The sequence below is a fragment of the Orycteropus afer genome, unplaced genomic scaffold (assembly GCF_000298275.1).
Source record: "Orycteropus afer afer isolate SDZICR_OR568_19922 unplaced genomic scaffold, OryAfe1.0 scaffold00286, whole genome shotgun sequence".
NCBI classification, from domain to species: domain Eukaryota; kingdom Metazoa; phylum Chordata; class Mammalia; order Tubulidentata; family Orycteropodidae; genus Orycteropus; species Orycteropus afer.
The window spans coordinates 1,919,493-1,933,037 of NW_006921873.1; the positions used below are offsets into that span (position 1 = coordinate 1,919,493).

A 13,545-nucleotide genomic window follows, 5' to 3' on the forward strand; every position below is an offset into this window, starting at 1 on the left:
GGTTCAAATCCACCAGCCACTCCTCAGAAGGAAGGTTGAACAATCTACTTCTGTAGTGATACCGCCTTGGAAGCTCAAGGAAGAGTCGCTATGAGTCAGGTCTGACTGAATGGCACATAACAACAACAGAATGTCGTATATTTGGAATCATACTTTATTTAGCTTTTTCAGACTGGCTTAACAATATGATTTACAGTCTCTCCATGTATTTGTGTGGCTTGATAGCTCATTTATTTTTATTGCTGAACACTATTCCATTGTACAGATGTACCAGATTGTTTATCCATTTACCTATTGCAGCACATATTGGTTGCTTCTAATTTTTGACAATTAGGAAAAAAACATTCATGTGCAGGTTTCTATGTGGACCTATATTTTCATCTCATCTGGGTAAATACCTAGGAGTGAGATTGCTAGATCATATGGTAAAGCTGTTTAATAACCTGCCCGACTATTTTCCAAGTTGTCTGTACTATTCTGCATTATCAGCAGCAATGATATCTGTTGCTCTACCTCCTTTCCATCATTTTTTGTTGTTCATGTTTTGGATTTGAGCCATTCTAGTAGGTAAGGAGCCTTAGTGGCAAAAAGGGTTAAGTGCTTGACTACTAACTGAGAAGTTGGTAGTCCAAACCCACCCAGTAGCTCTGAGGGAGAAAGACCTGGCTGGCAATCAACTTCCATAAAGATTACAGCCAAGAAAACCTTTGGGACAGTTCTATTCCATTGTATAGGGTTCTTATGAGTAGGAATCAACTTCATAGCATCTAACAATAGCTATGTAGTTGTTATCTCATTCTTTTGATTTGCAGTTTCCATGACAGTGATGTTGAGTATTTTTTCATATGCTCATCCACCATCTGTATCTTTGATGAGATTTCTGTTCAGATCTTTTGCCTATTTTGTAATTGTTTCTTATTGTTAAAGAGTTCTTTGTTTTTCTCCCATTCTGCTGCTTGTCTTTTCATTTTTTCCCTTGTTGTATTATATATATGTGTGTGTGTGTGTGTGTGTGTGTGTATATGTATATATATACACACATTTACCAATATAAGTTTCTTCAGGTGTACGATTTAGTGATATCAAGTACATAAATAATTTTTTGCAAATATCACTAATCATTGCTGAATTTTCCATCATTTTAAACAAAAATCAGTAAGGATTTTTTTTTTTTTGGGGGGGTGTCTCTTATTCATTGATAACCCAAGTGACTAACACAGTAACTAGAGCATAATATAGACTCAGTAGATATCTCTGTGGAATGAAGAATAAACATTTTATATTATTAAAGTGCTCTGTGCTTTGAGTCAGGATAATAGGCCACAGTTTGTAATTCTGCTGACTAGTTCTGTCATCTTCAATCTACTGAATATTCTTGAAATACCTAGGTGCCAGACACTGTATTAGGAATGTAGAAGTAATGACTAATCACATACAAATCTTGAATGATTAGAAATTAACTAGCAAAGTGGAGGAGTAAAGTTGGGGTAAAGATAAAAAGCAGCTCACTAAGCCTAAAAGTGAGAGATCAGGAGGAATTGTGACAATCATAGAAAAACTAGAATCATATTATGGAGGATCACATTTCAGGCTATGTAGTTTGGGTTTTATACTGAAGGAAATGAGAACATATTGAAGGCTTTCAGTAGTGCCTATGGTGATTCCCAAATCCCCATTTGAGGTGCACAGAGATAGCAGTGTGACTGGAATGAAGTATTAGGATTTGTCTTGAAACTGCATTTACACTACAAACAAAAACAACACACTGCTGTGGAGTTGGACCAGACTCACAGTGACCCCTCCTTGGGTTTCTGAAGCTGTATCACTCTGGAAGCACATGTTCTTTATTAGGCTGCAAGGATTTCTGGTAGAGTTTGGTAGGTGGATGAGATTATGGAATTATAGGCCATCACTTGATAATGCTGGTAACAGGGGAGGGATGTTGTCAGATTATTTGCTTTAAAATATTCTCAGTGACAGTGTGTGTGGTAGTTAAGTTTGTGTGTCAATTTGGCTAGGCCTCGTTGATTGGCTGAGCAGCTGGATGTAGTATTCCCCATGATGAGACTGGTAATCAACTCCATGGTGGAATATACTGTGAGCAGCTGAGTAGCTGCCTTTGGGTATGTGGTCTGCTTCTCACATATAAGAAACAGCATTGGGAATGGTGTCTAGCTTAAGGCATGCTTGAACCCTGTTATGTAGCCATGTCATTGTTCAGCAGCCTGCCATGCTCTGCCAGCCCTGGGACTTTCAACAGACTTGAATTAATGGCTTGACATGTGGTTTGGTAACGTTGTTGTTGTTGTTACGTGCCATCGAGTCAGCCCCGACTCATAGTGACCCCTCCTTGGGTTTCCGAGGCAGTATCACTATGGAAGTAGAATTGCCCAACCTTCCTTCTGATTGGTAACATTGGACTGTGCCATTTTGTTGACTTTGGGCTTGTTAGCCTCAGCAGACATCTCTTGCCTGAGTGAAGAGATGGCTCCAGCTTCAGTGGCCAGGAGCGAGAGGCAGAGCTGAAGCCCAAGGTCGGGGGGCTTTCACCCAGCCCCTAGAGTCTGGCACTTTGAACTCGGACTTCTAGCCTCCGAACTGTAAGAGAATAAACTGTTGTTTGTTACGGCCATCTCATTTTTGGTATATTTTCTGTTAGAGCAGACAGAGGTAACCAAAACAGTGTGGAAGAAAATAAAACAGAACAAGGGAATTAACTAGCACCAGTGTAGGGACTACAGGAATATAAAGGGTCACATAGGAAAGACACCAAAGTTAGAATCAGTGAGAATTTCCTGTTTGGAATGGCAGAATCATTCACAGATACAATTTCTCGTCTCCCCACCCTTCTCCCTTTCCACACAGGATCTCTGCCTCAAATCTTTCCTACTGAATTATCTAGGGAAAGATGGAGGACAAGTGTTCACTTACTTTTTACTATTTTTCTAACTTTCCCCTCCTTTTAATCTTCCCAGTAACATTATGTTGGGTGCTTTAGAGTTGATTCTGACTCAGAGAGATGTTACAGAACTGAGTAGAATTGTTCCCAAAGGTTTTCCAAGGGTGTTATCTTAAAGGGAGCAGACTGCCACATCTTTGTACCACAGAGCGGCTGGTGGGTTCAAACCTCAGGGCTGGCAGCCAAGAACTTAACCATTGAGCCACCAGAGTGCCTTGCTTCCTTTTAGTTATAGAGATATCTTATCTTCCAGCAAGACAAGAATGGAAGAAGTTCTTCTGTTTCACTCAATTTTGGGAGAAATCAGCATAGGAACGAATGTTCATTGAACCTTGGCAGTGAATGAGATGACCCAAGACAAGAGACTGGAGAAGTGAAAGAAGATGGCCAGAACAGAACAACTGTGGGGGAAAACACTGACAGGTAACACACAAAAGCAGAAGACAGAAGGTGTAGGAAAAACAGTAGCTTGGTCACAGAAGTTTTGTTTCCTTAGTGAACAAAACATAATCTGGTCTAGTTTTTAGATGACGAAGGTTATATACTTCACATTGTATCATCATTCTCACCGTCTTTACCCATATTGTTCACCCTTTAACTTAGGCTCCTGACCCTTGAAGTTATCGTCTGTGCTTTTTGAGTTACTACTGTTAATTCGATGTCATACAGATAATTCTTAAAAAGAGTGCAGTGTTCAAGCAAACATTCTTCATTAATTGAGCTCAATTGTTTAGTTAGAAAATGATTTCATGGGATAGTTTTGGTTCAAGATTTAAAAATTGCTTCAGGCAAAAAACATAATTGTTGAATGAATAGCCATACAAATTTATTTAACATCTGGGAATTGGAAAATCAAACTGGGACAGACTATAATTTAATAATCATAAATTTAGGTGGAATCTTGTTAGGAATTCTTGATAAATTTCTGAGACTTACTCAACCTTCACAGATACTTTAGATACCTTATATCATGAAGAAGCATAACTCCAAAAATTAAGTTTCAAAAGCAGATACTCAGTTTTATATGAGTACTTAAAATTTTCACAAATTTGTTTACACAGTATCATAAAATATAGTTTATAACTTAATTCCATAAAACATACGAAGTACCCCTTAACAAATTATGTCCTAAGGACTTATACTTTAAAAAAAAAAAAAAAAAAAGCAAACAAAAAAAACTAAAGGACAAGACAGCACTGTATTTATTTATGTTCTAAAGTGTATTTTTAAAATAAAAAGTACAAAAATAATTCATAATGGTAGCTACACAAACTACCATATCTTACATTTTCTTTCGCCAAATAAATTGCTAAGTCATTGTTCAAAAGATAGAGCTTATTTCTCAAATGAAAATGAAAGCAAGTCTCTGGCTCTAGCTGAAGTTACCTTCCTGAAGTGGAACTGCTATAATCTATATCTTACCTGAGCTTCCAATCAAAATCAGCATTGACTATTCTAAAATTAATATATAGTTCCTCCTTCTCCACTTTTTATTTCCAATTTTGTGTAAGAGCTTTTAAAAAGGAATAAAGTGTTGTAAGATTTTTAGGATGAGTCACAATAACTCAGGTAGAGAATAGCAAGAAATGGAACAATAAATATATATCACAGGTTCCGTGGAACAGCTTTTCAAAATTAAGTTTGAGGGTCGACAAAGCTGGAGGTTTTGGGTCATCTAGGACTCTCTTACTTAACTCACGTCATCTAGAGCTAACATGTACATACAGTACATCAAATTAACTTACTCAATTTTCTTTTCTCCTCTTTTTCAATGGTGCATTACTGAGAAGTTATTGTTGGCATTTACAGCATAAAACCTCATTTTGGAAGGTTGGTATTGCAATATCCTAAATATCACAAAATTGAAAACTGTACCAGTTGTTTCATCATGCTAAAAGGAAAAGAGGTTTGTGGAACAGTCAATTTTGGTTACAAATGAGTAAAGTAGGGTTAGCTACAGAATGGTTTAATGGTTCATTTACACTTGGATATAGCAAGAAATACAAAACAACTTCTATCTATAATTAAAAATCTTGGTGAATTGAATTGCTGACTAAAAAGTTAACATATGTATTTGTCTATTATTTTTCAGATATTAAATGTGACAGTTATAAGAAAAAATCTCACACAATGTATAATGTATTAATCTTACTGGAGCAAAGACTTCTATTCAAATAAAACAGCAATAGTGATTTTTTAAAAATTAGAAATTTTTTGTCATTAATGCTTTCAAGTTCAGTACAACAAATCTATAACTAAAGAAAACACAAAACAAATGACTGTAGAATGCTTATTGTTGTGGAATAACCAATCTATCTTTTAAATGAACCATGCAGAGACAACATTTCAAATGAAAAATTATAAATTGATGTAAGTATCAGAAACAAACTGTAGAAAACAATTATGTCTGCAAACAGTATTTCCACCACTTGCCATGATAAGCATCATTTATTCCTCAACATGTAAAAGAAGCTGTTGTGGTTCTGTCGATTTTCCTTTACATGTAGACACAAAGAATGGAGAAAACAAGTATGTCTTTTCATTGTCTTTATGGACTCTCCCTGGCTAACAAAACAATCATTTAGAACACTGCTTCTTCTTTCCAAACTTGCTAAAAAATGTATTATAATCATCTGGTGAAAAAGGAGATGTAGGTTGGGAGCAGCTCTTAACCATCAGTAAGGGCTACAGTAGAGGTAAGCAATGATGGATTCTAAAGCCACCTTACAAAACAACAAACTCAAAAACATGAATTCACTCTGTCAGAAATTGAGCTAATGTCTACTTAAAAATATTATATTAAAAACTCTCAGAATTGATTTTACAATATGTGCCTTCACAAAGCATACATTTTTTATAGATACAGACAGAAAACAATCAAATTCCCTTGTTTCTTTTAAAAACACATAAAACAAAATTAAACTGTATTCCCCATCTATGTGCTTGGCACTCTAACGTTCCGCATGTCTCTCAGCAGCACTGGTCTGTAGTTTTGCTCCAAAATTTCCATGTATTCAAAGTAATTACTCACTCGAAACCCATGCAGTGCTTCTTCCTGCCAAAATAAAAAGTTCATTTGCTGTAATTCCAAGTTAATGAATTTGAAGCAGTTGATAGACCTTTTTTTTTGTTCAGTTATAGATGAGGGTATGTTGATAGTAAATGTTTGTTATTTATTTAGTGGGCTGTACGCATATAGTAGTGAAGGAGCTCTAGTAATATAATGATTAAAGCACTTGGCTGCTAGTCAAAAGGTTGGTAGTTCAAATCCACATCCACTCCACAGAAGATGAGGAAGTCAGCTTCTGTAAATATTTACAGCCTTGGAAACCCAATGGGGGTTGGATTAGTCGGAACTGACTCAATGGCAGCGAGTTTGAGTTTTCAGAGTTTGATGTATATAGTGGGAAGAAACTATGTTCCCATGAAACAAGGCTGTCTAATTAATTTCAAAACCAAAATACTTTACACTCACCCAAAAGGAAAACCCTTAGGAAATGAAATCTTCCCAATGTGTTAAGATACAATAATAAAATGATTGTTCACATTTGTAATTAGTAAATATCCTAAAGCTTATCCATCAGAAGATGCTGTAACATTGCAAGAAATATCTATTCTTTATTATTCATAAAACTCCAACCATCTGAAATTCATAATGTTGGTACAATGCATGTCTATACTAATTTGGAATTTAATGGTTACTGTCCCAAATGAAAGGAGCCCTAGTGGTGCAGTCGTTAAATGGGTAAATGTTGGGGTGTTAACTGAAAGGTTGACAGTTTGAACCAAACAACTGCTCCTCAGGAGAAAGATGAGCCAACCTGCTTTCATAAAGACAGCAGCATTGGAAACCCAATGAGGCAGTTCTACTGTCCTACAGGGTCACTATGAGCTGGAATCAACTTGATGGCTGTGGGTATGTTCCCACATGAAGCACTGGAGCATAAAAACAGTAGGAACATTCATTTCGAATTTTAGAGGCTTTTACAGAATATTATGACTATTCCTTTCAGATCCCCAATACCTAGCTTCAAGGTTAAAAAAAAAAAAAAAAAAGTTTTCCAGAAGGAAAATCATGCTTGATTAAATGTAGTAAGTATTTGTTATCTTAGGAATTTGGGAGATTACAAGTAACAAACAAACATTTGGACAATTCATGCCTTTCCGGAGTTTATAGTTTAAAGGCAACAATTTACTAACAAAAAACAAAAGCAAACCAAAAGAATAAAGGACAATACATATCATGTAACACATATTGTGTTAGAGATAATCAAGTTATAGAATGAGTGGCAACAATGAACTAGAAAAACAGTATATAACTTTCTATAAGAACAGATGTTTAAAATAACCTCAGTGTCCCTGATCACTCATGGGTAATAGTTCACAGCTTACAAATGATAGGTGAATGCTTTCTACGTGTGTTGCCATCCATTACCTACAACCTGGGTAATTCAGGGGAAAGGTTAGTTGGTATGTGCCTTGGTTTCTTGCAGCTACCACCGAGTCCACTCTGATTCACAGCGACCTCGTGTGCTGGAACTGAGCTGTGTTCCACAGGGTTTGCAGCGGCTGATTTTCCAGAAGTAGATCATGGGGTCTTTCTTTCAAGGTGCCTCTGGGTGGACCTGGCCCCCCAACCTTTATTAGCAGCTTAGTGTGTTAACCATTTGTACCACCCAGGGCCTCCCTTGGTTTCCTAGTAATGCTGTAACAAAAATACAAGTGGATGCCTTTAAAGAACAAATATTCATTGTCTCACAATTTTGGAGACTAGAAGTTGAAATGAGGGTACCAGCTCTAAAGCAGGGTCCTTCCTTGTCAGTAGTTATAGGCATTCCTTAGCTTATATACAGATTCTCACACAGGCTCCTCCCCATGTGTGCCTCTGTGTCTATTTTGCTCTCTCCAAAAGACATAACTCAGTAGGGATTAGTTTTAGGTCCACCCTATCCCTGGATGACCTCATTAGCACATCAAAAGAAAAACCTTACTTCCCAAAAGGGTCACCTTCATGGGTACCATGACTTAGGACTTCATCGTATCTTTTTTTTTGGAGGGGACACAATTCAATTCATAACATTAAAAAATATGTTCTATAAGGCTGATATTATAGCTGAAGAAAGCAAAGAACATTAAGTTTTATGCGAAAAATTATACCATTACAGATAGACCTCATACCTTCCAACATAAAATTCATGTTCTACCCTTAATTTCAGACTAATTGACATTATTTCATCCATTCATTCGTTCATTCATTCATTCATTCTCTTGTTACATGTAAGGTTCCTGGTGTTATGTGCTGAAGAAACTCAGATGAATGAGACAAAGTCCTTACTTTAAAATGTTTATAGTTGGGATTTATATCATGTCCCCAATTTTATGTATAAGTAAACTGAATCAAAGAGAAGACATTCATCTTATGGATGGCACAAATACCAGATTATCATGAATTCTGTCCTATCAAAAACACTTCATTTTTACTTTTGGGGAAAAAGTAGAATTGAAGTAAGACCTATTTTACTGACCAAGGATTCACTTTACAGTTATTATTGAAATCATGGAACTATTATGAATTTATCCATTTCCTTCATTTAAATTATGTGTGATTGGCTTTGATCATCTCTTCACTAAAATTATAACTAAGTTGGAGAGGATTTATAGCAATGTGTTATTCTAACCAGAGAATAAAGACCCAATGTCAGAAAAACTGTTTCAGTACATATTCATGAATTTTAAGAGTGCTTATTATTCATTAAATGTGAGTTATAATAGAAGATGACAGCATTTGAACAATAGTTTTAATTCTTTTCTGGGCAAAACAACTAAAACGTATTTTAACATCTTTTAATTATTATTCCACTTCAATTTAAAAATAAACACTACCTAGGGACAGTCATGGATTTTACTTGGTTTAAATATATTTTTTCCTTAGAATGTATGTTTTAAATATGGCTTCCATTTTGGATATTAATATTTTAAATAAAAGGAAAATACCTGATAAGTATATTGAAGAGGCGTCTATAAAATAGGTTGTAAGGCCTTGTAAAGAAAATATTAAACAGATATTTTAAAATGTGTTTATAAATGAAGTACTTCATTATTTAAAATTTGCAGGCAATTTCAACTCTGGGTAAAATTTCAAAATATTTGAATTTCACTTCTGGCTGCAAAGTGGAGAACTTTTTTCATCTTATCCTAAATGTTCTCTAATGGCCTTTTTAGTGAGTAACTTTTACTTGTTATTATGACCAGTTAGACTGCCAACTTAAACATTCAAGTTCTGACAGACCATTTCCTCAGAATACTGCTTCAGTAGAATTTCATTTATAGATCTAAGTATATTTCACCCTATATAAATATATATAATTATATAAAGTAACAACATGATCCCATTTTACATGGGAATAAATAACAGTAATTGCTTCATAAGGCAGAGGATCAGTTAAGATATGTTCAACCACAAATACTAAAATGGTGGCTTAAATAATGCAAACACTGATTAGTTTTCACTCAGGCAGTCTCAAGGTAGGTGATTCCCAGTTTGGCTCTGTAGCTCAGCACTGTCACCAGGGTCCCAGGATTAGTCCATCTTTTCACTGTGCCAGTATCAGGGTATTTATGATACCTTTCCTTCTTGTCTAGCACAAGAGCAAAGCACTGTGCTCATATGAAGCCATGTAGAAAGCAGCTGTCTTGCAAATCTTCTACCCGCCCTTCCAGATCCCTCCCCTCTCTTTTTTTTCCCTCTTAAAATTTTATCAAGAGCATTTCAATAGAAGATCCACTAAATTTAGGGTCATATGAAAAACAGGGTAACCAGACTAGTCAATGAAAAACAAATTGATATAACAAAAGAACAGGATGCAACCCCATGGGTTGCTATATATATTATTCTAAAATCTGGACTTCTTACCACAGACTACAAAGGCCTCCTATTATCTTCTCCCTGCTTCATCTCTTATTTCTTTTACTCCCACAGCTTGTTTGGGTCACTCTGGTCTTCATGATACTCAGCAGGCCAAGTTTCTTCCCACTTCTGAGCTTTTGAACATACTTTTCTTCCTACTTAAGAGGCTTCTGCCTAGAATTCTTAGCATGGCTGTTCCTTTGCTTCATTCAGGTCTCAGTTTACCCCCTTAGAGTAGCCTTGTCTGTCCTCTTTATCTAAATCACAACTCTGATTCACTCTCTATCCCTTTACCATGCTTGATTCCTTTATCATAAGACGTATGAATATATGAAATACTAATATATTTAATCACTTATTATCTACCTCAATGTGGACAGGGACATAGCCTGCCATATGTGTACAACAGTGCCTGGGATCCAATTTTTTTTAATAAATAGTTGAATAACTCAATGAAAGTAGGAAATAGCTGTAAAACAGCCTGGCATACAAAAAAGAAGTTAGGGTATTAATGGTCATCATAATAGCAATGAGAAAAACATATAATTTACTACTGACGGTTTCTGAAAGGGTTGGGCTAATTTTTTTTTGCTGTGCTGCAGATATGTAATGTTACTTCTGGAAGGGTCCATTGGGGATTACTGACTCCAGTCCCTGCTCTTTCACCCTTTACCAAGAATATAAGGGAACCACCGAACTAAAATTATATTATTGTGCTCTCTTTCAAATTATCAGGAATGTACCTATTATGAAAAGTAAGCCATACTTACACTTTCAAAAGTTTTGTATTAAATTAAAAGTTGAAATTTCCCAAAATACACAGACATTAAAGTCCAGCATTTGTTTTCAGAGCTGCTGCTGCTGCAAAGACCCTAGGCTTGGATTTTGAATTCAAAGTAAGGTCATTTAGGGGGTAAATACATGCAAGACACAAAAAGACAGACAGTGCTAGCATGTCATGCCTAACAAGTAACATCAGATTTAGGGACAGCCTGATGCACTCTTTCCCAAGTATTTTATTAATAATGAATTTTCAAGGTGATGACTTTTTCAAATGAACCATGTCCTTAAAAAAATATTATGGAGGAAACAATAAGATATGTCGCTTTGGTGGGTTAAATTGGAATGGAGCTGATTTTTATTAATGACCACCCCCCAAAAAAAACCTCACTGCCGTCAAGTTGACTTCAACTCATAGTGACCCCTCCATGGGTTTCTGAGGCAGTATCTCTACGGAAGTAGATTGCCTAGTCTTCCTTGCAAGGAGTGGCTGGTGGGTTTGAACTGCCAGCCTTCTGGTTATCAGTCAATGCCTTAAGCACTATGCCACCAGAGCTCCTTTAATGACCACCAGGAGATATAATTTTTTTAAAAAATATCACAAGATGTAGAACTTACCATATACTGAAGACTATTAACAAAGGATTTTCTTTCATGTCAAATCTTACATGAGAGACATAAAGCATATGTAAAACTCACTTGAAGAAGAAAGGGTTTTATGAATACAGTTCTGTTTTGTACTGTTGTTACAGATGATCTTTTATTGTGCCTGACCAATCACATGAAAAAAGACATTTTTCCTAGCCAAAAAGGTAGAAACACAAACTAAAAGCAATTTTTCTTACAATATTTCCTTCTAGGGTATTGGGTAAAATTACAAATTCCTGGACTCAATATCCCCTAAACTTGACTTCTGGTAAGATAGAGGAATAGGTAGACAAGTGACAGAGATCCTCTTCAACAAAGAAAAGAAAAACCAATTGACAGAGATACAGAAGATAATCCTGGAGCCCTGAGCTTTGAAAGGAACTATACAGAAGTGGATTAGGCACCAACTAGTGGAAAAACCTGAACAAAAACAGTGAGTACAAAGCTGCAGACTGTCAGCTACTCTGATGGGACCAAGAGCCTGAATATTTCCACGTGGTGTTGGGACCTGAGAATTGACCTAAAGATCAGCCCTGGTCAGCAAGAGCTGAAGAGACGACTGCTGGTGGCCTATGACTAGGAAGGGAAACAGAAAGGAGAGAGGCAAACTGAGCTGTTGACTTTCCGCTGTCCGGAGGGTGCAGCCATTTTGATTGTTTACACACAGCAGCAATTTTGGATATTTAAAGTGACCAAGGGTGCAGCCATTTTGAATGTTTACAAGTGGTGGCCATTTTGGATATTTAAAGTGATCAAGGGCACAGCCATCATGAATCTTTAAAAGTGGCAACCATTTTGGATTTTAAAGTGACAGCATTCTCATTTGGATTCCAGGGACCTAAGAATAGGCTCTGTTTGCCAAGGTTGGCAGGGATATACAGAGCCTGAAAACAGGAGACAGGTGGTGAGTGTATAAGTGCTGTCAACTAGTGAACAGAGGAGCACAGCACAATACTCCACTTGCATAGATAACATACAAAGAAAACGAAAATCATGGCAAGTCACTCCAACATATAATCACCAATTAAATAAACACAAAATGTTACAATGCTTCGGAGACAACAGAGCATCACAGTCCACACAAAGAAGCAAGATAAAGTGGTAGAAATAAGGGAGAAGGATACAGATCCAAAACACATCCCTGAGGAATACACAGCATTGGAACTCCCTGATAAGGAATTCAAAAGAACTATATTTAGATTATCTTCAATGAATTGAGAGACAGATGAAGGAAAACACAGAGAAAACCCTAGAGCAATTTCAAAAGACAATATAAGAACAAACTGACAAAATAAATGAAAAATTAGAAATGATACAAAATCTACACACAGAAATCCAGAAGATTAATACTAAACTTTCAGAAAGAGATAACACATTGAATGGGCAAAGGAGCAGAATTCAATCAATAGAAGACAGAATTAGGAAGACTGAAGACAATACCTAAACACTTCTTTGGAAAGGGATCAATCAGAAAAAAGATCAAAACAAAATGAAGAAAGCCTAAGGTTCATGTGGGATACCAACAAAAGGAATAACCTACATATCATTGGAATTCCAGAACAGGAAGAGACAAATAAAACCACAGAGAATATTGTTGAAGATTTGTTGGAAGAGAATTTTCCTTGTATGATGAAAGATGAGAATATATCCATTCAGGAAGTCCAACGAACCCCAAACAGGACAGACCCCAAAAGAAAATCACCCAGACAGATCATCATCAAACTCACCAAAACCAAAGACAAAGAAAGAATCAAGAGAGCAGCTTGGGAAAAATGAAAAGTTATCTACAAGGGGCAACAAATAAGACTAAGCTCAGATTTCTCAACAGAAACCATACAGGCAAGAAGACAATGGTATATATAAAATACTGAAAGAGAAAAATTTTCAACCATGAATTATGTACCCAGCAAACTGTTCCCTCAAATATGATGGTGAAATTAGGATATTTCCAGATAAGCAGAAATTAAGGGAATTTGTTAAAAGCAGACCAACCTTACAAGAGATGCTAAAGGGAGACCTATGGACAGAGAAGCAACAATAGCAAACAACAACTGACCATTAACACACATGATAATATAACCCAGAAACCAACCCAGCTATGGCAGTATCCAAAGTAAATTAAATAAGCCTACAAGATTGTAAACAGCGAACCAGAGACACCAATTGACAAATGAGGACAACTACAAACCAAAAAGAGGGAAAAAACTGTGTCATTACAGAACTTCTAGATGGTAGGGAAGTCAAGACAACT

General features: G+C 36.2%; 1 protein-coding gene across 1 annotated transcript in view; it reads right to left on the reverse strand.

Annotated features, from left to right (window-relative positions):
* Positions 1 to 5,894: 5,894 nt before the first annotated feature.
* The window catches only part of TBC1D32 (TBC1 domain family member 32), a 350,348-nt gene continuing 342,697 nt past the window's right edge, over positions 5,895 to 13,545 (reverse strand). Inside the window, exon 33 of the mRNA XM_042782292.1 lies at positions 5,895 to 6,014. Coding sequence (XP_042638226.1) covers positions 5,895 to 6,014 — 120 coding nt within the window. The remainder of the gene's footprint in view (positions 6,015 to 13,545) is intronic.